Raw genomic sequence first — 25,454 nt, 5'->3', positions numbered from 1 at the left:
ACCCAACATGGGGCCTAATTTGGATGGGGAAAAAAATTCACATAGGGCTGAGGGTACCCCTGCCCCCACCGTTACGCTACGGTTAGCATGCTAGTTAGCTGGTGCCAGCTTCAGGTTAATCCAGTGAAAATCTGACTGAGTATAACACAGAGTCCTTCAGGTGTGTTTAGGAAGGTGTCTTTAATGTGTGGCAGAACCTCTCCTTCTCTGTCACGCGCTCTCAGTCGCCGTGATACTCTCATCTCATTTTGCGACGACTAGATCTACTCATCCTTAGAATTTTAATAGGATTACAATGGAATGTTACATTTTTGAAATATTTCATGACTATACTTAATGGCATTTTTTGTACTTTAACAATAAACATCAATTGTAGTTCTTCAAAGACAAAGACAAGACGGCAGGGTTTGCTCACTTCCCCAATCCGTAGGGTAATCCGACGGCAACTTGGAGGATAAATGATTATGTTTTGGCCAAATATCCATTTATATATGATCTTTGGATCAAAGAAATAGAAAAATGGAATCAACATCATCAGTGGGCCTTGAGTTAAACACGTCAAAACCTTTGATATCCAGCCATGTACAAGTGTGTAGAGAATGAATTGCAATTATTTTTTTTTTACAATGACCCATTTAAACGGGTCAGGTAAATGTGACACCCTAGATTTTGATCAGGTTCAGGTTGGTCCCAGGAAGACATCTTTAAAAAAAAAAAGAAAAGATTTCACAAGCCTACAAGCACACCGTGAATCTCACTTTTTGTCAGTAGAGCGTTTTTTTCGGTGCTGCACCGGTAAAACTTTCAACTTAAGGGCCTTCTTTGTGTGCAGGAATTCTTTAGGTTTGGAAGGAATTGTCCATGTCCGCAAGGGCCTATTGTGCTGTCCATAACAGTAAGTTAGGGGAATTCTTGAATGAAACATCATTTATCTGTGCAGCTTGTTCCGTTATGCTCTGAAACCCCTTTGCTTTTCCCAGGCGTGATACGTTCGTGTCTAGTACTGTGATATTTTCATTGTTCCTGTGACAGAGCCCTTACTGAAAGATATAAAAACATGATCATTGTGTTCTTGAAGCGTCGAGAACATTTGTAGTTATCACACCGCATTGAGACTGAGTAAGTTGGGTATTGTGAGACATTATGAATGACAATATTGTTGTATGTCGGGTAAAGTATTATGATCCATAACAGTGTCTCAGCTCTCTGACGACTTTCCCCCTGATTCTGCTTCTGCTCCCGCTGATGATAGTGTCTGATTCTGAAACTCAGTTGGCATCAGTCTGATCATAGAAATTGAACGAGAGTAGAACAGACATCGATCGATGCCCTAGTTCAAAAGAAAATGGCGATGGTTGTTAGTTGCTATGGTGACAGCACACATCAGTGTGGCCCGAAATGTTTGTACTACTCTACCGCTCATTTGGTCATTACTGCAAAAAGTAATTTCAGTTAGTCCGTGACTTAAAAAAAACCCCACTTTCTTCACCTCTCTTCCGGACTCCCCGTTACTTTCAACAGTTGACAAGTATTTAAACTCATCCACCTTCATCACCTTTACTCCTTACATTCTCACCATTCCGCTGTCCTCCCTCTCATTCACGCATAGGTATTCCATCTTGCTCCTACTGACTTTCATCCCTCTTCTCTCCAGTGCATACCTCCACCTCCCCAGGCTCTCCTCAACCTGCTCCCTACTCTTGCTACAGATCACAGTGTCATCCGCAAAAATCATAGTCCACGGAGACTCCTGGCTGATCTCATCCATCAACCTGTCCATCACCATCGTAAACAAGAAAGGGCACAGAGCCGATCCTTGATGTAATCCCACCTCCACCTTGAACCCATCTGTCATTCCCACCGCACACCTCACTACTGTCACACCGCCCTCATACATATGCTGCACCACTCCTACATACTTCTCTGCCACCCCCGACTTCCTCATACAATACCACACCTCCTCTCTCGGCACCCTGTCGTATGCGTTCTCTAAATCTACAAAGACACAGTGTAGTAACTCCTTCTGGCCTTCTGTATACTTCTCCATCAACATTCTCAAAGCAAACTTCACATCTGTGGTGCTCTTTCCTGGCATGAAACCATACTGCTGCTCGCTAATCGTCACCTCTCCTCCTTTTAACCTAGCTTCTATTACTTTTTCCCATATCTTCATGCTGTGGCTGATCAACTTTATACCTCCGTAGTTACTACACTTCTGTACATCACCCTTATTCTTGAAAAGCAGTACCAGTATGCTTCTTCTCCACTCCTCAGGCATCCTCTCACTTTCCAAAACTGTGTTGAAAAATTTAGTTAAAAACGCCACTGCCATCTCTCCTAAACATCTCCATGCCTCCACAGATATGTCATCTGGACCAACCACCTTTCCACTCTTCATCCTTTTCATAGCTGCCCTCACTTCCTCCTTGCTAATCCACCGCACCTCCTGATTCACTATCCCCACATCATCCAACCTTCTCTCTCTCTCTCTCTCTCTCTCTCTCTCTCATTTTCTTCATTCATCAGCCCCTCAAAGTACTCCTTCCACCTTCTCAACACACTCTCCTCCCTTGTCAGCACATTTCCATCTCTATCCTTGATCACCCTAACCTGCTGCACATCCTTCCCAGCTCGGTTCCTCTGTCTAGCCAATCAGTACAAGTCCTTTTCTCCTTCTTTAGTGTCCAATCTCTCATACAACTCATCATACACCTTTTCCTTTGCTTTTGCCACCTCTCTCTTCACCATCTCCTTGTACTCCTTGCACTCCTGTCTACTTTCTTCAGCTCTCTAACGATCCCACGTCTTCCTTGCCAACCTCTTTCTCTGTATACTTTCCTGTACTTCCTCATTTCACCACCAAGTCTTCTTTTCTTCCTTCCTCTGTCCAGATGACACACCAAGTACCTTCCTAGCTGTCTCCCTCACTATTTTTACAGTGGTTACCCAGCCATACGGCAGCTCTTCACTACCACCCAGTGCCTGTCTTAATTCCTCCCTGAACTCCACACAACAGTCTTCCTTCTTCGACTTCCATCATTTGATCCTTGGCTCTGCCTTCACTCGCTTCCTCTTCTTTATTTCCAAAATCATCCTACAGGCCACCATCCGATGCTGCCTCGCTACATTCTCCCCTGTCACCACCTTGCAGTCTCCAATCCCTTTCAGATCACACCTCCTGCATATGATACAGTCCACCTGTGTGCACCTTCCTTCATTCTTGTACGTCACCCTGTATTTCTCCCTCTTTTTCAAATATGTATTCACCACAGCCATCTCCATCCTTTTCGCAAAATCTACCATCTGTCCCTCCACATTCCTCTCCTTGACATCATACCTACCCATGACCTCCTTATCACCTCTGTTCTCTTCACCAACATGTCCATTGAAGTCCAGCCCAATCACCACTCTCTCCTCCCCGAGTACACTCTGCACCACTTCATCCAACTCACTCCAGAATTCTTCTTTCTCTTCCATCTCGCATCCAATTTGTGGGGCATATGGACTGATAATATTCATCATCACACCTTCGATTTCCAGCTTCATACTCATCACTCTGTCTGACACTCTCTTCAGCTCCAGCACACTCTTGACATACTCTTCCTTCAGGATTATCCCAACCCCATTTCTCCTCCCATTCGCACCACCTCTGATGCACCGCCACCTCCGATGCTCCTGGCCTTACGCTCCTTCCACCTGGTCTCTTGCACACACAGTATATCTACCTTCCTTCTCTCCATCACATCAGCCAGCTCTCTCCCCCTACCAGTCATAGTGCCAACATTCAAAATTCCGACTCTAACCTCCACGCTCTTACCCTTCCTCCTCTCCCACTGCCTCTGCACATGCCTTCCCCCCTCTCCTTCTCCTTCACCCAACGGTAACATAGTTTCCACCAGCACCCTGCTAATCAACAGTACCGGTGGTGGTCGTTGGTAACCTGGGCCTTGACCGATCCAGTATGGAAATCTGATTTATGATCCGCATATTTGATCTGGCAAAGGTTTTATGCCGAATGCCCTTCCTGACGTAACCCCGCCCATTTATCCTGGCTTGGGACTGGCACTAAGAATGCACTGGCTTGTGCATGCTCAGTGGCTGGGTTGTAAGTTATCCCGCCACAATGGTCACAATTCTTTGCAATGGCAGCTGTTCAAATAAAAATGGCTGCCACTCTGAACATCCTGCTATATTGATTTCAATGGGAATGTATGTTTTACTCATTCAATCTCTATGAGTCTGATACTATAATGCCTAACAGATTCTGATACTATAATACTTAACTTCATCCCCCTTTCTCTAAGGTTTGGGAACCCTCTGAAGAACTTAAGGGGAATTACATCGTTCCCAAAAGTGTTTTCTCCCATAGTACTGCAAAGACCATGAACATTTTGTAAATTTAGAGTATGTGACACAAAATGTGTGACATCTACAGTTCGTAGACGTCATTTCAGCACACGACCAAACAACAGTCAATACAAACACCCTGGAGGATGTTGAGGCTGGTTTCCAAATAAATGCTTAGTAAGGCTTGCCACCTCCCGGTCAGTCCCATTTATTTCCATTTTGCTCGTCTCGTTTTTCACATCCAGCGTTTACATTGACTGTTGTTGACTTTTTGGAAAACTACCCGTTTTTAAACATGAAGATTTTGCATTCTCAGTCAAGCTTGCATCTTTTTGATGTTTACATTTGGCCACTCAGTGCTGTTCAGCGGACAAACTCCTCCCCAATAATTCCCGGGCAGTAGAAAGGTATCTAGTAGGTACCGAGAAAGTTCCAGGATCTAAAATCAGCCCTGTCCTGGTTCCTGTTGTGAAAAATCTCATCAAATTTTCAAATCCCCTAAAAAGTTCAGAGTTCTGGAAAAGGTTCCTGCGGAGGAAATGGACCTGCAGTTATATTTCTTTAGAAATCAATGTCCTCACCTCTGAATTTCCCCCCTCTCTCTCTCTCTTGTGGCAGTCATAAACCTCACTCTATCAATCTTTCTTTAGCACCTGTAAGTCATAATGACTTTTTATTCCCCATTCAGCCAGAGAGAGACTGTCTCATGGCTCCGCAGTACACGTGGTTCCTCATTACAGGCAACAGATCACAATCCTTGCAGAAATGCACTTTGATGGCACTGTCTGCAAAGCGTTTCGCCTGGATAAACACACCTGCCAGTCAAATAAATTAGGCATGAGCCTGTCATTGGGCTGAGGCTGATGTGTGCACTTTTATGGTCTCTTCAGACGTCAAGCCCGAGCCTCTTCACTTGTGTTTCTTTTCTTCTTCTTCTTTTTTTTTTAATGAAAAGAACAACAGGTATGCTGTGTGCAGTGATCAGAGCGTGACAACAAAACTTAACGCTTCTTGTGCTGCTCTTCTTCTCTCTTCGCTTGCTCCTGGCACACGTCTGTGTCAACAGCCGGTTCGAAGTGGATATACAGTTCACCTGCACTCACACGCTACAAAGCAATGCACCCCGCGGTGGTTAAAAGGAATAGGAAGTTGCGTAACTGAAGGGATGCAATTTATCCCATTGCATGGTATTTATTACCGAGCTCATAGTTAGCAGTCGGTGTATTAATTACACAAGCAAACGTTTGATTTCACCGATGAGAGCCAACGTTTGCCGTCTCGTTGAGCTGAGGATTGTGGCGGTGGCCGTAGTCAGTAACAGAAAGCACCGAGTGCCACTGTTGAACACCGGTTCTGGATGCTACAGCTGCTAGCCAAGCCTTTTTCCCCTATACTTCGGGAGTCATAGAGTAATTCATTCCAATATCCACCCCACATTTATCACTACCACCATCTTATATATTATGTGCGACATTCTCAGGACAATACTCTCAGTGAGATTACAGTGCAATATTAAGCCGTCAGTTTAATATGCTGCAACCCGTACGTGATAGCGTTTGTTTATTCCCTACTAACCTGTATTGTTAGTGTTTTAGTCTCCGTTACCCCAACCCCACCCCCACCCCCACCCCAACCGTTCTGCTGTTGCCGCTGGTTGTGTGTTGTGCACTGCCTAATGTTGACTCATGAGCCGAACCAAGAAGAGAAATTCCTCGTATGTGGAGACGCACCCGGCCCACAAATCCTGTCTGATCAGAATCTGAATCTGATGGGCGGCATCAGACGAGTTCAGTGGGTTTGAATTCTATTCAAAACCAGCGCATAGCTAATGTGGTTTTACAAGACCTAACCGGGCGACGTACTACATCCTTCCCTCGTCCTTCTCTCCCGATGCCGTTCTTCTTCTTCTTCTTTTTTCATTAATCAGTTATTCTAACCGTGTGAAACGGATCAGTCATTAAAGTTGTGGAATGTAATCTAAATGAGAGGGTCAACTGGGACAATTAAAAAGGTAACTGAGTAGACATTTAGAGCGGAGACGGTCTTAAGAGGAGACGCGGAGATAATCCCGTAAACTGGACTAGTTCCAGAGTATATTCACTGGAGCACAATTAAATAAGCAGCATCCCGAAGACGCCTGACGACGAAGTCAAGGCGGCGTTTCAAAATAATACATTTTAAGTGACGGACAGCTTGGATGTGCTTCGGTGTTCTTTCTTCTTTCCCCCCCCCCCTCTATCAAAATAAGCCGCATCTCTTCTCGCCTTCCCCTCTGATCTCCCGTCTAATTGAATCCTTGTGTTCCTTCCAACCGGCGCCCTCGGTTCTGTTTTCCTTTCTGCTCTGCCAGTAAGGGGTCACCTCTGAAGGTGGTAACCCCACTATGTGCCGCACCAACCTGCGGCGAGAGACGCTCCTCTGGAGGTCTCCTGTGACTAATAGTACTTATTCACTGTGTCAGCCCAGGCGCCAGCACTACGGGCTGAGTGAAGAGAACACAAACAGATAAGCACTGCAGGTGGAGGAGGAGGAGGAGGAGGAGGAGGAGGAGGAGGAGGAGGAGGTGGGGGGGGAGCAAGAGAAAAGCCGACAGGGGAGGATGGTGATGGAATGAACCAGGAAGGCGACGGGTAAATCGGAGGGTTTGTGAACCTACTGGAAGCTCCTTTATATAGCAGATAATTACTCCGGTTTCCTTGAGGGCCCGTTGGGATGCACAAGCCAGCAAATCATCCCCGGCCATTTGCAAATATTTCCATTTGGTCGGTGACCACCAAGCCCACCTCATGGACAAGGTGTCTCGATAATTGCCGTGGATAGGAAACCCGGTCATCCTTGGTGTTGTGTTATTGGCGTTACGCAGGCAGCACACGAAATATCAGTGAAAAGTGAAATGTGCTTTTTTTTGAGAGCAGGACGAGGTTGAGGATGAGAGCTCCGAAGCGCCATTACCGACCAATTTGTTACTGTCACTTGTAAATGCAACGAATTCGGAAGGCTTCATATCCGCCCCTCTTGAGGCCAGCCGGCCGGCTGCGGTTGTTGTTCTGGGGCGATGACAAGAATCGGTCGTGCATTAAACCAAATTCATGTGCTTTCCATCAGGTAATTGTAAAGTACTTAGCATGTGCTTTGTTTTGTTTATTTTGTGTGTGGTGGTGGTGGGGGGGGGGGACACAAGCGCGACCATTATCAGGCTATCGGCAAGCCATCCATTATTGTAAATGACCCGTTTGAGGTTGTTATTCTGTTTCTAGTGTGAAATTTGGCAATAAAAGGGAAAAAATAGTGGGGAATATTGCTGTGAGAGGCACGAAAAAGGCAAAAACAACAACAGCTATTCATCATTATCATTGTCCTTGTTCCGGATATACGGTGCGAAGCCGGGTTGTTCATCACAGCAACAATAGTGTGTTACTGTTCACAGGCTTTTTTAGAGCAGGTTCGAGTATTTCCAGAGCAAGAAAACACGTTTTCCTGTATAACGCATGTCAAGAGAACGACTCATTCAGTGTCTTCAGTTCAAACACACAAAATGAAGGCGTCCTCCTGCCGGCACCGTCAGCTCCAGCGTTCTCTTAACCGGTTGACTTCACATGAACACGGACTTTAACAATTTGAAGGTATTTCTTCACACCAGGTGGAAGGATTCTGCAGCCTGGAACGTCAGGCGTCTTTATCTCCAAAGAGACCTGATATTGTTACCGATGCAATCATTTTAGCAGTTTAACTAATTAACTGTGTCAAAAGATGTGTCCTTGCGGGCGTCCGGGTGATGTGGCGGTCTATTTCGTTGCCTACCAACTCAGAGATCGCCAGTTCAAATCCCCGTGTTGCCTCTGGCTTGGTTGGGCGTCCCCATAGACACAATTGGCCTTGTCTGCTTGTCTGTGTCCTGGTCGCTGCACTAGCGCCTCCTCTGGTCAGTTGGGGCGTCTGTTCCAGGAGGGGAGGGGGGAACTGGGGGGAATAGCGTGAGCCTCCCACGCGCTACATCCCCCTGGCGAAACTTCTCACTGTCAGGTGAAAAGAAGCGGCCTGTGACTCCACATGTATGGGAGGAGGCATGTGGTAGTCTGCAGCCCTCCCCGGATCAGCAGAGGGGGTGGAGCAGCGAAGAGTGGGGTAATTGGCCGGATACAATTGGGGAGAGAAAGGGGGGGGTGTATCCTTCTATGAAGAGTTTTTTTCTCATTCGGTTTGAAGTTTTCTGCATTGAACTGTGCAGGTCCTAAAATCCGTCATATGCGTATTGACTGTATTGTTGTAATGTTTAACAAACAATATAGCTAGACAACAAACCAACAACAGGGTTCTGAACACCGCTTTCACTTTAACCGAACACAGTGAATGACCGCCCGACACCACATCAACATCCTGAACGTCTAAGTCAGTGTTTCTCAACCCGGTCCTCAAGGAACCCCTATCCAGCAGGTTTTCATTGTAACCCTGCATGGGTAGCCCTGCTCGTACTTACTCGACCAATCATCTCGCAGCACTTCATTATGCAAGGTGTGCAACGTCTGACAAAATTCATTGCTGATTGGTTGAATAACTGCAAACTGGTACCTATTCAGGGTTGCAAAGAAAATATGCAGGATAGGGGGTCCTTGAGGACTGGGTTGAGAAACGCTGGTCTAAGTTATCATTTGTGGTGTTGCAGTGATAACAGAATGCATCAGAGTGGATCAATAAAATACCATTTGTGCGACTGTTTCCATTAGCTGCTTAGTATTGCATCGGATCTTCACTACAGTACTATTAGACAAAGATGTGCAGTGGACTTCCGGCTTGGGCGTCCCTACAGACACGATTGGCCGTGTCTGCGGGTGGGAAACTGGATGTGGATATGTTTCCTGGTCATTGCACTAGCGCCTCCTCTGGTCGGTCGAGGCGCCTGTTTGGGGGAGGGGGAACTGGGGGGGGGTAGCGTGATCCTCCCACGCAGTACGTCCCCCTGGTGAAACTCCTCACGGCTGGCGACTCCCCCGGATAGCATCCGGATGTGGGCCACTTCAGGCGATGGTGCAGCACTGGCGGCCTTCTTCTGGCCCTGACAAAATGGATGTGAGCCTGAAGTGGCCCTCATGTATAATAGCAAATGTGGCCCCAATATGCCCAATCAAATGTGGGCTTTTTGGGCAAAGATGCGTTGCTCTGGGCAACACGTCATCTGGATGTGACCCTGGAGTGGCCCGTGTGGTGAATGGTGAATATGGCCCAAATATCACAAAACAAATATGGGCCACCTTGGGCAAATATGTGGCACATGCAGCATTGCTATGGCTTGGTTCTGGACCAGATCTGGCAAACAGGAGCGGACCGCCCAGGCGCCGTCATTCCACGCGGTATGTGGGCCGGATGAAAGTGTCGGGTGTGGGACGGGTCCGGGCCACAGTAATTTTGCTATCTGGGCCACACGTATCGGAGGAGGCATGTGGTAGTCGGCAGCCCTCCCCGGATCAGCAGAGGGGGTGGAGCAGTGACGGGGACGGCTCGGAAGATTGGAGCAGTTGGCCGGGTACAAACTGGGGAGAAAAAGGGGGGATTTCCCCCCCCCCCAAAAAAAAAGATGTGCGGTGGTGTCAGCAAAAATGCTACATAACTAGATAATATCATTTACATGTTTTCCATATTCATTTTTTAGTTTTCCTAACTGTATCAAGTTGAAAAACAGTTTTTGGCCCTTTTAGTAACCCAATAAAAGACACCCCTGCATTTGTTTCCCAGTGAAGACCACCGAATACCTCCAGCAGCAAACGTTGATTTCATCAGGAACACTGTTAAACTCCAGTTAAGAATAGCGTGGCTGCAAGAAACCCTTTCACTTTCTCCCTTTAAGTGCAGCGAATGACCCAAACCAGGCCTGAAACAACACATTCGCCTAACAGACCGACTTAAATTCAAATGTTAGCCACCAAACTTAACAACTGTCATTAAATTAAATGCCCGGGGACCTCGTAGGAACCACTACTCGTCAAACAAAAATCAAATGAAACCAGTGTTGGGGTCCCACCGGGGCGGGGGGGGGGTTTACTGTTTAAAAGTCTTGGTTTTACTCTACACCTAATTAGTTCCTGCATAACCTGCCGCCACCTAACAGCTGTAGGGCTCTTTTACACCAACTGCATGTACTCTGTCAGGTATACTGCTGAGGCCGAGGCCCGAGAGCTGCACACGGGCTAAGTTGAGTCCTGCAGAGAAAGAGGGCGCTGCCGTGTTGCATGTATTCGCCATTTGTCAGATGAGTGAGTCCATTCATCTCCATAATAAATGATGTAATTGTCCTTTAGGAGGAAATAACGGTGAACCGACAGAGTGATTATAATGGGGGGGAGACGAGAAATTAGAATAACAATTGGGGGGAAAGGGTGAGAAGGAATCGGATGACGTGGTAAAGAATGGCACGCTTCTGCCCCTAATTAAATGTCATCCAGCCGTTTCCATCATTACGATATTAAAGTTGCTTTAAATGGTAACACAATACTGCTATTTATAGCTGAAAACATTTATACATGTGTGTGTGTTAGGGCTAGAGAGAGAACGAGAGTTTGAGTGATGGCTGCAGGGTCGCCATTCTCTTATTTACAGTCAGAGCAACGGGAGATGCTCAGTATGGTGCCCAGTATGAAGCACAGGCCCGGGGGGGGGGTCCCTGGAGGGGGGGGATCCCTGTGGGGGGGGGGACCCCTGTTGAGCTGCTGATATGTGCTTCACCCTTGTTGACCAGAGAAGACAGTTTAAAGGGAGCGCGCCTCAACACTGCGTGATGGGTTTTTAAGGAAAAGAATTGCAATGGAAGTTGTGAGTCTGTATTTGCGTCAAATTGTTTTGCTCAGTATTTTAAGCCCACAAAACGATTTTTTTCCCCCACATATGAACTTGATTTTGGAGAGAAATGTATTGCCGTGCAAAGAGTCGTTAATTTTGACTAAACGAACATTATTTTTGTGCTCAAGTTCACGTGCACATCTGCTGATGTCCACATCTGTGCAGGATTCTGACCTCTGCATGACTCCATGTAGCTTCTGCACACACGGTCTCATCCGGTCTCGCTCGACATCCCCTGCGCTGTACGCTCTCAAAGTTTTGGCTGCGTGCGCAGCGTTGCAACATCAGAGATGGACTAGGTAGTCTCTGATTGACTGATTTGATTCTCCAGTTAGATCACTAGTTGGAACAGGAAGAAGCGGGTAATTTGTAGAAAAATGTCATCTAGCAGCTGAACAGCCCCGCTGAAACAGCACACCGCAGCCACCGGTGAGCGCTTAATACATCGCTGATCACACGACTATTTCTGATGAACCCCTCATGAAGTACAGGTCATAGTCAATACTTACTAGTGTATCATAAGGACAACCAATCAAATGATCCAGAAATATAACTACTTGCCAAAAATAGTCAATGCTTGAAATGTGAATGCATTCAGAATATTAATGTACCCCGGATATTAGGTAAATTGGTTTTTTTGAACTCTCTAAAGAAATCCGGTGATTGCCCCTGACAGCACTGTGTTAATGCAGTATATCTGGATATCAGCAGTAGCACCCTGCTGTGTGTAGACACAGTTAAGAAGAGTCTAAACCCCTACCAAACATAGACCTCTCAGATCCTTGCACGTAGATTGGTGTCTAAAAAAAGTTTGAGTCTTTCTTTTCTCCAGTTATACAGGGTGTCTCTGTTCTTAAGCTCATCAGAACTTGCCTTCGCTTTCCCGTGGTAGGTTGGCCAGGCAGCACACTGTTGAAACTACCTACTTCTGAGGCAAACTACCTACTTCTGAGGCATTCCAGTACATCTGAAAGAGACGTTACCACAGCACAACCGCACAACCATGAGGGGGGAAAAAAGACCCATTTTAATCCTGTTTGGTATGCCATGGATGCATGAAAACCAGTGTGTAATTCGCTCCACTTTTGGTAGCCACATTTCTCTTCTGGGCCGACCAAATGTCTCAATTTGACCGGGGCCGTCCCAGTTTCAAGCTGTGCATCCCGGTGCCCGTAGAAATCTCTGAAATATACAAATATGTCCAGGTTTCAGCAAGCCCCCCCAACCCCCCCCCCAAAAAATACCCGGCTTTCATGAGAACGTCAGAAAAAACAAAACAGCCAAGCCCACACATCCCACCAGCAATCACACTGAAGGCAAACTAACACCTCCCACCTGTCGCTTATTACTTTATAGAGGTGTCAATCAGAATCCGCTGTCTGGTTGTCATGATAATGGTCCCTGCTCTGAGGTGGCAGGTGATTAAGGGGAGAACATTCAAGTCCTAGGAGGGTCCATGTTATCTGCCATGCTGAAGAAAAGTGCCCTTTCAATAAAGAATCAGTAAAGACTTTTGTTTAGATGAAATCAGGTCTGCTGAATGCTGCAGTGACGAACAATCTTTGAAGCAGCAAGTTCACGGTGAACTATGGATACCGACTACCTACAGGCCGAGCTAACTAGCACTAATGTCAGCTAGTGACTTCTTATTCAGAGGGACCGTGCCCTGTCATACATCAAATTCACCTAACTGGTCACCATTCAACATTACTGAAGACTCCTGTGACAAGTAGAACCTACTTATGATTATTTCCCCTAACCGTTTTGTCATGCATAGGGCTGCCCCCTCATAGCCAACTAGCCGTGAGGCCCTTGGTATACTTAAGTTTCATTGGTTGAGTAGTCACTTTCTTTCTCTTTTTTCTTTTGTTTAGCTCCACGAGGCACAGGATTTTCAACAATTCCCTTGTGTTTGAATAGTCATGGGAGACAGGTGACACTAGCGTGCTGGGGGTTTTCTTTTGCGCAGTAGAAAAGTGTTGTACCGTTGCAGTGATCAGCCTGTGCTTTCGCCTCTGGGAGCACTTCTAAAAACAGCGGTTGACTCAAGCTGAGATCACTCAGGACCACGAAGCTGGCTTTAATTCTACAAAGCCGAAGATAAAAACATCTTTGGTGTAGAGGCACGTCAAATTTTACAAGGATGACTCGTATAAATTGATGCGTAAACCGTCCAATCGACAGTTTACTTATCACAGCACAATGTGCCCCACTCCAGCGAATAGCTGACTGTGGTTCTGGAAGGTTTATAGTCAGCAATGGTGATGGACAGGTTGACGGACGAGATCAAGCAGGGGTCTCCGTGGACTATGATGTTTGCAGATGACATTGTGATCTGTAGTGAGAGTGGGGTGCAGGTGGAGGAGAGCCTGGAGAGGTGGAGGTATGCACTGGAAAGAAGAGGAATGAAGGTCAGTAGGAGCAAGACAGAATACCTATGCGTGAACAAGAGGAAGGACAGTGGAAGGTGAGGATGCAAGGAGTAGAGGTGATGAAGGTGTATGAGTTTAAATACTTGGGGTCAGCTGTTCAAAGTAACGGGGAATGCGGAAGAGAGGTGAAGAAGAAAGTGCAGGCAGGGTGGAGTGGGTGGAGAAGAGTGTCAGGAGTGATGTGTGACAGAAGGGTATCAGCAAGAATTAAAGGGAAAGTTTACAAGATGGTTGTGAGACCAGCTATGTTGTATGGTTTGGAGACAGTGGCACTGACGAAAAGACAGGAGGTGGAGCTGGAGGTGGCAGAGGTGAAGATGATAAGATTTTTGTTGGGAGTGACAAAGGACAGGATTAGGAACGAGTATATTAGAGGGACAGCTCAGGTTGGACGGTTTGGAGACAAAATGAGAGGCAAGATTGAGATGGTTTGGACATGTGTGGAGCAGAGATGCTGGGTATATTGGGAGAAGGATGCTGAATATGGAGCTGCCAAGGAAGAGGAGAAGAGGAAGGCCAAAGAGGAGGTTTATGGATGTGATGAGGGAGGACATGCAGGTGGCTGGCATGACAGAGGAAGATGCAGAGGACAGGAAGATATGGAAATGGATGATCCACCCCTAATGGGAGCAGCCAAAAGTAATGGTCGTAGTAGTAGTAGTAGTTTCAACATAAGATTCTAAAATGTAAATGATAATTGGCTATATTTCACGCTGAGCAAAAGACAAAATAGATGTGTGGCAAAGCTGCAAATGAACCAGGAATTAGGAATTAGGATGCACATTATGCATGTGCATTCTGTGTCCTGGTTTCCCGATTTTGAGAATCTGGTCACCCAATTCTCCACGTAAAATCAAGAGATCTCATCCATCAGGTTGAGTCGACACTCAACCACTGCTCTTTGTATTTGGTGAGGCAAGTTGATACCAACAAGCTGCTGCTTTAATAATTTAAGGAATGTATGCTGCAAATATCCAGGATACAATGCCTTGTCTAACAAAACTATGTAATGGGTGTGCCTCTGGGAAACATGAAAATGAGGCTGATCTCTAAGCATCTTCATTGCTGATACAGTATTTAATAAATGCTCAGGGCCTCAAAAGGGTCATTTACATTTGTGGTTTACTAATTTGTTTTCCTGGGGCCCATATTTTCAAAACTGAAACTCTCTTGGCTCACAGCCCATGTACATCTAATTTGAAATCGCAACACTGCATACATCTTAAGTTTGATTGGCTTTCTGAATTCACCAGTAATGAGAGGTTATCATTTTAATTGCTGCGATACTGAGTTGAAAATGGAGTGGTTTCTTTGATGGGCATGTTTAGCCGCAACTCAACGCAATTACTCAATTGATAAAATATAAGGAGCGTGATGATACAATCCAGAGAGTACAGGGGGAGGTGCAAAGAATTTGGCTTAGACATTATATACAGTTATATAGATGCCTGGGAGAGATGGGGCAAATCAACAAATTGTGAGGGTGGGGTACTCAGTTGGAGCAGATAACCTGCTAGTGACCCAACACACAAGCGCCACAGTGCTTAGGTTCACAAAATGTGGTGCTGCCTCTAGCTCGCTCAGCAGGGCATTTGCGGGGAGCACAGTTACTCCTGGCTGGAGAGCCAGTAGGGGTAATTTGTCGTCCTGTTGAAGTTAATGACTCCTCCTGAACTTGAGACACTTATATAATTTTGGGTGGATCTGGGGGATATAGTGTAAACCTCTGCACATATGACATTCCCTGGAGAATTCTGCAGCTGGCAGGTGAAAAGGAGCAGTCATCTGGCTTCACTAAATTGGAGGACAGAAGTGGAAGTCCTCGCTCTCTCCAACCGCCATAGTGGCGGTACAGTGGTGGAGCCTTAGGTTAGGAGGGAACGTGGCAAATTGAAATGAAAATGAGCGAATATACCCCAAAAATATAAAAATTTGAGGGAAGGGATTTGACATGGATGATCAGGATCGCTTCACTTCTGTCATTTTATTCAATGACCTTAACAAACGAGTCCTAAAGGTGGGCCAGTAGGCTTGACCTTAAGTGAGAGAGGTTCATATACGGACCTAACCATAACCCTGACCCTAACGCTAATTTTGAAATCAATTTAATTGGATCAATGACATGAAGTCCTGGGGATATCAAATGCTAATCTGAGAACGACTCTTACTTGCAGAAGTCAGGAGGACTGTACAGGCTCATTTCAAAAGAAAAAGAGAGGAATTGGTGGGGGAGGGAGGGAGGGAAGTATCAGAGTAGATAGATTCTGTGGGCTTAGAGATGAAAGAAAATGCTTTGCAGGGAGGAGGTCTGCCATTGTTTGTCTGCTTTTTTGTTGTTGCTAGTATACTGTAGCCGTTTGAATTACTCACCAGACACACTGGGCTGAATTGCATAGTTAAAAAGAAAGGATTGAAAGACGAACAGAACAACAGAAATACAGCCGAGAGGAGTCTGTTTGAAAAAGACATGATGAATCTTGATAGCTGTCATTACCCCGAGTTCCTTGGGAAAAAAATCTGGCTGTTGCTTTTGATCGCTCTCTCTCTCTCTCTCTCTCTATTTTTAAATTGTGTTTTACCCCCCCCCCCCTTTTCTCCCCAATTGTATCTGGCCAATTACCTCACTCTTCCGAGCCGTCCCGGTCATTGCTACACCCCCTCTGCCAGTCCGGGGAGGGCTGCAGACTACCACATGCCTCCTCCTCTACAGCTGTCCTTAAGTGAGCTGTAGCGGACAGCTACAGCTGCCTCTTTTCACCTGACAGTGAGGAGTTTCACCAGGGGGACGTAGCATGAGAGAGGATCATGCTATTCCTCCCAGTTCCCCCTCCCCCCAAACAGGTGCCCCGACCGACCAGGGGAGGTGCTTGTGCAGCGACCTGGACACATACTCACATCTGGCTTCCCACCCTCAGACACAGCCAACTGTGTCTGTAGGGACGCCCGACCAAGCCGGAGGCAACAGCGGGATTTGAACTGGGATCCCCGTGTTAGTAGGGAACGGAACTGACTGACTGCCATGCTACGCTACCCGGATGCTCTCTCTTTGGGGTCACATTAAAGAATCCCCAAGCTGGCTTTTTTCCCCACCTTTGAAACATTGCTAAAATCCTATGTCTTTCCAATTGTTGATGCTGAGACCCTTATTCATGAGTTTATTCATCCAGGGTAGATTATTTCTGTCCTTTTCTCTGCCTTGCCCTACATTAGCATCAAGAAACACTAGCTGGTACAGAATGCTGTTAGAAAGTTGGACCATCTTACTCGCATCTATCAAGGCCTACTTTCACCGGCTTTCTATCCATGCTAGATCTGTCTTTAAAGTGCTAACGTGTAAAATACTATACTACTAATCTGCACCCTCCGTTCCCAAGGCTCTGGCCTTCTGTCCTGTCCCTAAACCAAGAAGAAGTCAGCAGATTACAGAGCGTTTTCCTACCGCATCCCTTTCTTTGGAGTAGTTTCCTGTTGCCGGCAAAGAAGCGAATCCATTATTTTCCCCCAATTCTAAAAACCAACTTGTTTTCATTTATCAGTGAGCATTTACCTCGGAGTTGGTCAGCTTTTATTTTGAGCCTGAATACCACCTCCCTTGGAGGCTCGGTTAGTCCTTCTAGTTAGCACTAACGGGTAGGTCCTGTCAAGTCAGTGATCTAAAGCTGTCGACACATGATGAGTGGTGTGAGCAGGGCAGCTAGTCCTGACAGCTGAACATTACACTGTCAATTCTCACAAGTATACTTCAAAAAACAGGAAGGCGATCACCTCGGGAAAAGCAAGTAAATGAACTTAACTGTGTCAAGTTATGTGAAATAACTTCACCTGCTGCTAGCTCCAGGAAGTCTTTTCAATTTCCTTCATTTTGTTCACCTATTTTCATTCACAACAAAATAAAATAAAATCCAAAAAATCAAATGGATGAAGCAAACTTGATCGCAAATGAATCAAATGAACAAGAAAGTCACTTGTTCACAAACTGATCGAATGAATGAAATGACTCTCGTTCACTGGTTTGTCTCTTTTTTGAAGCGGTGCATGGCTCTATTGAGTAGAGGCTAGTGGACGTAGTAAAAAACACGTCTGTGCCGTCTTCCACTATGTCTCCCAGGGGCACGGCTCTGCTGCTGACCCTGTGTCTCACTGCTCCTGTTTTATTGGTTTAGTGTGCTGTACTGTTTGTTTTATGGTCTGTTCCATTGTCATATTGTTTTATTGTTTTATTCTCGACCGCCGTGAACCTCTCCACTACTTTTGTCCACTCTGGCAGTTTTATTAACTATACCTAATGCTGGCAACGCTGAAGTTTGGACTGCCCAGTCAGGGGTGTAGCACAAAAATTCTGGGCCCTATACATAAACAGTCTCTGAGGGCCCCTTTTTTTCTTTTGTCTCTCACGCATCACTTTTTTGAGTTCTAGCACACTGTATATTGTTTACAATCACAGTACATTAATGTTTTAACCTAACTTAACTATCTTGCAGTGATTGAAAACATGGCTGTGTGCTTGTGCTTGTGTCAGCAGTCACTCGCGACAGGACTAAGCTGCAGTGAGAGATGCTCAAGAGGGGCGGGCTAAATCATTTTGCACCTTTTGTAAGGGGTGAGAGGGGTCTCAGAGAGCCGCCGCTATTTTCTTTAAGTCCCTCAACCGATGTATGAGCCAGTTTTAACTGAAGTTATGATACTAATGAGTTAGAAATAAACATTTGCAAACCAGAACAAACTTTTAATTCCAGGCTTCCCGAGCCTCCCCCCACCTTTCTAGGCCCTGGTAGCCCCCCCCACACACACACACACTACGACGCTGCTGTACCCAGTCCCCCGTTATTACCTACTTCTGGGGGTTTTTGCTCTCCTTCAGGAATAAAGCAAACGGTTTGAACACAGCGATAATCTTACCTCCCCCCCCGCCGCCCCCCAGTGGCCTCCTAAGGAGAAGGAAGAAACAAAATGTTAAGAAGCGAGGCTCCAGAGGAGGAATTAGAAACCAGCTAAGGGGACGGGAAGCCGTGACCCTTTTCCGGTAATCACTTTATCGAACATGAGATCCCTTAACAAGCTGGATGAGGTAATACTTTGAGTCAAACGTAAGGAGGATTTTGGACGCAATAATTCGATCTGTTTTACTGCGACATGGTTAATGGATATACTACAATCAAAGCAGACAAGAGATAAGATCCGTCCATCCATCCATTTTCTGAACCGCTTATCCTTACTCAGGGTCACGGGGATGCTGGAGCCTGTCCCAGCAGTCATTGGGCAGCAGGTGGGGAGACACCCTGGACAGGCTGCCAGGCCATCATAGGACCCACACACACCCATTCATACCTAGGGACACTTTAGTACAGCCAAATCACCTGACCTACATGTCTTTGGACTGTGGGAGGAAATCGGAGCCCCCCCGGAGGAAACCCACGCAGACACGGGGAGAGCATGCAAACTCCACACAGAGGACGACCCGGGATGACCCACCAAGGTTGACTATACCCCGGGGCTCGAACCCAGGGCCTTCTTGCTGTGAGGTGACTGCGCTAACTACTGCGCCACCGTACCACCAAGAGATAAGATAAAATCATGAAAAACCGTTGGCGGTGGGCTTTGCATTTTTTGTTGTTGATAAAAAGCGGGCAATACATTTCACTTCACTGTCTTTGAACAGACATGCTCAGGAGACTGAGATTCCGGTGGTATATTTAGACCCTTTTATTTACCCTGTGAGTTTGTGCAGCTCACCATTATTTTGGTGTATGTTCCAGGTCCCAGTAGTGAGGAAGCAGCTGAGCGCATATCAGAGAGTTTGAACAGCAAGCTCGCGCGATCAGATGATCAACCAGTATTCATTCAGAGGGATTTCAGCATGCTCTCCTTAGCAGTACACCTCCCAACTTTACGCAGGTTGACCGTCCAACTCGTTCGTCACACATTCTTGACTGCTGTTATGGCAGCATTGAGGATGCATACAAGGCAATATGCAAATCTCCCGTTGGTAAATCAGACCATGATACTGTAACCATCACGGATGAACAGACTCGCTAGCCCTTGGTCGGACCCTTTAGTCGACTGGTTAACGTAGTCGTCCGTGGTGCGGGAGACCCGGGTTCGCGTCCTGGCTGCGGCGGATTCCCGGCCGCCCCCCCCCCCCCGAATTCATCCACGGACTGCCCAAGTACAGACTACACGTGAAGTAAACCCCATCATAAAGATAATCAAAGTCTGAGGCAGAGAACGTGAGGATAAGCTAAGGGGCTGTTTTACGCCGGATCACGAGTCCCAGTGGCCCCCCCCCCCCATGGCTGTGTGACAAGTTGAAATGGTAAATGCATGTGTGATAAGTCAAGCCGCACTTTAAAGTTAATAATATAACCGGTTATTTTCTTGCCCGGTGCGGGATTCGATACGAGGTGTGCCGCACCACAAGGCGACATCACTAACCGCTCGGCTAAGGGGTCAGACCTGTTAACTAGGGGCTAACGTGTCTTATTAGTAGTTTACAGTCGTCACCCTCTCCCGGAAGCGCGCCCTCCCGCTTTGTTCTTCCCGCGCTCCGAAGAGACTTATGAGGATCTGCACACTTCCGGATCCCACCGCTGCCACCAATGTAACCGGTTATTTTCTTGCCCGGTGCGGGATTCGATACGGGGTGTACTGCACCACAAGGCGACATCACTAACCGCACGGCTAAAGGGTCAGACCCCTTAGCTAGGGGGCTAACGTGTGTTATTAGTAGTTTACACAAGTATGACGAAGCAGTTAACAAGGAGATAAAAACTCAATAAGCTAACTTTCTAAAAAGGGTTAAAAACAAAGGGTTACAAACGGTAAAAGCGCATTTTGATACAAGTGTTATAAAGTATTTGATTTGTTTAAATGTTAAGTTATTTTTCTAAATTCACAATGCGAGAATCTGTGGTCTGATCTGCGACAGAGTGGTTTTGATCTGGCAGGCTGAGATCGATTGCTTCTGTCTCCACCCGCTACCCAGTCCTAGGGGAATTCGCGGTAATTTGCTCATCCCAGTAAAAGTACCCGTTGAGGAAATACCCGTCTTATCACTTTCGTGATTATTTCACCCCTTTTCCAGGTATGTTGTGGATTATAAACTGTCAATGTGACTTTAGTGACTTGCTAACATGTTAAAAATGTTCAAAGATTGTTATTGTGGCATTCTGAGTAAATTAGAGCCGAATTCTGTCGAGAGTAGTTAAGTGGCTGTGTGTGAGAGAGAGAGCGCCCCCTGCTGTGTCACAACGCAAGCTGTTGTTTTGCCGAGCGCTGACGCCATTTTGTGCTGATACCGTGAACGTTACTGCGGCTTAAATACGGTGTGTACGGTCTACTTTTCTGCTTACCTGCAGGTATTTTGTTTTGTAAATTGTTATATATATTTGCGAAGAACTGATTCCAGTAAAAATACTCGTTGAGGAAATACCCGTCTGATCACTTTCGTGATTATTTCACCTGTAGAGGAGCTCAAGCAGGAGTCGTGACAACTTTCTCTTTCGGCTACACAACGTGCACCGTTTATTCCTTCCACCATTACAACAGCAGCAAAAAACCCGCGCAGCGGAAGTGCGTCACTGTAAACCCGAACCGAGGAAACAGCAGCTGTAAACTAACGTTCCTACCAGCTCAATAAGGGGAATTATGTAGCCCCATAACCACTACACACCCCCTTTTTCAGGTATGTTGTGGATTATAAACGGTTAATGTGACTTTAGTGACTTGCTAACCGGTTAAAAATGTTCAAAGATTGTTATTGTGACATTTGGAGTAAATTGGAGCCGAATTCTGTCGAGAGTAGTGAGCGGCTGTGTGAGAGAGAGCGCCCCCTGCTGCGTAACGAAGAAACCTGTTTCGCCGAGTGCAGACGCCATTTTGTGCTAATGTGACTATTATTGTGTACGGTCTGCTTCCCTGCTTTGTTCTCTATGCCAACAATAAAGGTATTTGTGATTCTGAGCTGTCATCTTCCATTCATCCTGATATGAGTTTGGTCACCTTCAACAGGAGTCTTTAACTTGGGCCCATAAAAAGAGGTCAAGTGGCCCAACGAACGTTGAAGTGAGCTAATCTCTCTCTTTCTCTTTGTCTTGTCTTTTTCCTCAGGCTCAGTGTCCCTTAGTGTATTCCTGGTGTCTGTTGCGTTGACAGTATGTGCCATTTGGCTGGTGGCTCTATGTGGCGTCTGTACCTGGTGTCAGCGTAAACTGGTAAGTGACGGTGCTTTTCCATGCAGTGAGAGATGTCACCAAAAAAAGGGAAGACCTTTATAGTTCACTCATTTGCTCACACGCATTCAGTCATTTTGGACAGTTTGACATTGTCTGCAAAATGTGTTTTTTTTTTTTTTTGGAGTGTTACCTTAGTGATGAAATGATACGACTTCATTTGAAAAACACTGTCAGCTTCCGGTCTTTAGGTAGTTTTTCCTGTCCTGATAGTAGTGACTATGGAGTTTTGAAAATGTAAACCCAAACGAACAAACCAAAGCAAATACGCTAAGGGCTATTGTCCATGGCAAAAAAAAAACAAAACATAACCTTTGCACCTTTGCCTTTGTGATAAGATCTCTTGACCATATTATGTTCAAGGTCAAGAGAAAAGTTCAGTGCTTTTAACTTCCTCTGAAATTTGTCTTCGATATTTTATACGCCATACATTCTGGTTCATGGTCAACCTAACTGATTGAATTTAGTGTTCACGTTAACATGCACATTCATCCAGAATACATGCACGCACACACACACACACACACACACACACACACACACACACACACTTGAGTGCCATACACTTGCTTTGGGCTGCCCCTTACAGAAGAAATGCTATAATAAGCATGTGTAATTGACAGAGAGAAAGACAACACACACAACACACACACACTGGGGTTTCATAATCATACATGCACATCACATGTATACATGTGTATGTACCATGAGTACGTACACATCTGTTTTTGTGAGGTAGATGCTCTGTTGCATTCTGATTTGTTGTTCAAGGCTATTTCCCCCCAAGAAATAACAACCAAGCAAGTTTTTGATTTATATAATCACATATGGCATAGCGATAATGAGACGACATATGCCCAGTTTCATTGACTGAAACTGTAAACAGCTGTCGTACGTAAGTAGAGAAAGATCATTTGAAATGAGACTATCAAATTACCCCTAAACTGCTACACAGTCTCAGAGTGAGTAGAAAGCATCGCTTTTCTTTTAAACTCCTTTCGGCTTTTACTGTGGTGTTGCTTATTTATTTTACTTATTGTTTTGTCTGTATGTACTAACCTGAGCAAAATCTATCTATCTATCTATCTATCTATCTATCTATCTATCTATCTATCTATCTATCTATCTATCTATCTATCTATCTATCTATCTATCTATCTATCTATCTATCTATCTATCTATCTATCTATCTATCTATCTATCTATCTATCTGTCTGTCTGTCTGTCTGTCTGTCTGTCTGTCTGTCTGTCTCTATTGAATGAATGAATGAATGCCTTTATTTGTCATTGCACAGCTGTACAACGATGTTAAGTGCAACTCCCCAGTGGTACAAACAAGATAAAAAAATGGGCAAAATACAAATAGACACACATTTGCAGCACAATCAGCATATAGATAATGTGTGCATACGTGTAAAAACAAGTGTAGTATCTATTACACAAGATAAATAGTCTGTGTATTGCACTAACCTGAGTCAGCGTATTTTATTGCACGTGCCAAAATGTACAGGTGTTATTGCACAGTTTCAGGATATTATTGCAACCTTACACTTGTTAAGTGAGCAGGTTTGCTATAGACTGGTCCATTTTGATGACAAGCTGCAACATTCCTACTGAAATATTCATATCTGGAGAGTTTTCCCTAACTTAAATATGAAACCCTGAGAACTTTGTCCGTTTCTGCAAGTCTCACAAAAGTTTTTGTGCTTTTGTTTTGTTTTGTTCCTTTGCTCTGTGACATTTTCCAAAGTGGTCTTAGGAAAAGCGTTCTAAATCACCTCTTTCCTTTTGTCTCCTCCATCCCTGGCCACAGAAGGTGCATCGTCCTCTTCATTTTTTTTGTCCTACTGTTCGTCACCCAGTCCCTTCTCTACAACCGCGGGAATCCCAACACGCAATGCAATGTCGTAGAACACGCAGCACACTGTAGAAGGTGAAGGTGGCGCATGAGAAGTTGCGATATGCATTCTGCAGGGAATTAAATACTGCATGGAATCAGTCTGAGGAAAAATGATCTCTTGGCAAATGACCGTTAATCACAGAGATCATTGAATGAATCTCCTCGTCCGTTTTCGACTGACACGCCTCTGAACTCTCAACATATATCAATTAAAAAAGATTTTTAGAAAAAAACTGACGTTTTGTCTCCCCTGTTCTCTCTATATTTTACATGCTCTAAAGGATTATATGAGGCGTCCGGGCAGCATAGCGGTAAATTCCATTGCTTACCAACATGGGGATCGCCGGTTCGAATCCCCCTGTTACCTCCAGCTTGGTTGGGAGTCCCTACAGACACAATTGGCCGTGTCTGCAGGTGGGAAGCCGGATGTGGCGTGTGTCCTGGTCGCTGCACTAGCGCCTCCTCTGGTCAGTCGGGGCGCCTGTTCAAGGGGGAGGGGGAACTGGGGGGGAATAGCGTAATCCTCCCACGCGCTACCTCCCCCCTGGTGAAACTCCTCACCGTCCGGTGAAAAGAAGCGGCTGGCGACTCCACATGTATCGGAGGAGGCGCGTGGTAGTCTGCAGCCCTCCCCGGCTCGGCAGAAGGGGTGGAGCAGAGGCCAGGACGGCTCAGAGAGCGGGGTGATTGGCCAGGTACAATTGGGGGGAGAAAAAGGGGGAATCAAAAGAGATTATATACCCGGTCAGTGAGAGCAGCTTTGACACAAAGGGTAGAATTTTTGTGGCAATCCTTGCCGTTTTAAACCGACTACCCATAACAGACAATACAGAATAGAGGAAGTAAATGTTCTTTCAAAAATGTTGATAGAACATTTGCACTTCTTTTATTTGCATGTATACATTATATGATTTCCTGTATATATTTTTTCCCCTCTACAACAGCATCCCGTGCCTTACGATGCAGACGTGATCATGAAAAATAAATGACTTGGGCTATTGTGGTTAGGTGGTAGGTGTGCAACGGGCTTCTTTGGCTCCCTCGTTGACCTTGAGTATGAATGGCCCGTGGTGTGGTGGGTGAACAGTGGTACGCTTAAGCAAGCATGGGAGGCGAGGGATGCGTTGTATGTTTGGCCATGATGGCATAAATGACTAGAATCCCGTAGCGAGTTCTGTAAACATGGCTTTGTGCCCTGAGCAGTATGCGTGGCATGCCTGCTTGCCGCCAGAGTCCCATGCTAATGTTTCATATGCTAATGAGCCTCACTCCAAGCTGCCGACCGCTGCCTGAGCAACTGTAGCTCTTCCTGTACAGTTGATCTGCATGCATTTTCTTTTTCTTTCTGGAAACGCTTCCCCTTGTTTTCTCGCTCTTGCCCTCTTTTGTTCTACTTTCTCTGTCTCTGTTTCTGTCCGTCGGGCTCAGTTTTCTGTCCCTCTCTCCCTTCTGTCCTCCTGCCTCCCCCTCACTCTTCCTATGTAGGGGCACTTGAGGAGTGAGCGGTACCCACCAGCTGATAAAACATGCAGAAGCTTAGATTTGACTCTTCATTAAATGTATGCACAGGCGACCAACACAGGGATCCCGGTTCGAATCCCCCCGCGTTGCCTGGCTTGGTGGGGCGTCCCTACGGACACAATTGGCCGTGTCTGCGGGTGGGAAGCCGGATGTAGGTAGGTGTCCTAGTCGCCGCACTAACGCTTCCTCTGGTCA

At 45.9% G+C, this 25,454-nt stretch overlaps 1 protein-coding gene across 1 annotated transcript in view; it reads left to right on the top strand.

The window, feature by feature from the left end:
* Window positions 1-25,454, top strand: part of syt7b (synaptotagmin VIIb) — a 174,085-nt gene that overhangs the window by 32,737 nt on the left and 115,894 nt on the right. The window contains exon 3 of the mRNA XM_056278806.1: window positions 21,717-21,820. Within this exon, the coding sequence (XP_056134781.1) occupies window positions 21,717-21,820 (104 nt within the window). The remainder of the gene's footprint in view (window positions 1-21,716; window positions 21,821-25,454) is intronic.

The sequence above is a fragment of the Lampris incognitus genome, chromosome 4 (assembly GCF_029633865.1).
Source record: "Lampris incognitus isolate fLamInc1 chromosome 4, fLamInc1.hap2, whole genome shotgun sequence".
NCBI classification, from domain to species: domain Eukaryota; kingdom Metazoa; phylum Chordata; class Actinopteri; order Lampriformes; family Lampridae; genus Lampris; species Lampris incognitus.
Note: the sequence above shows the minus strand (reverse complement) of the source record. Positions and strands in the feature narration are given on the sequence as shown.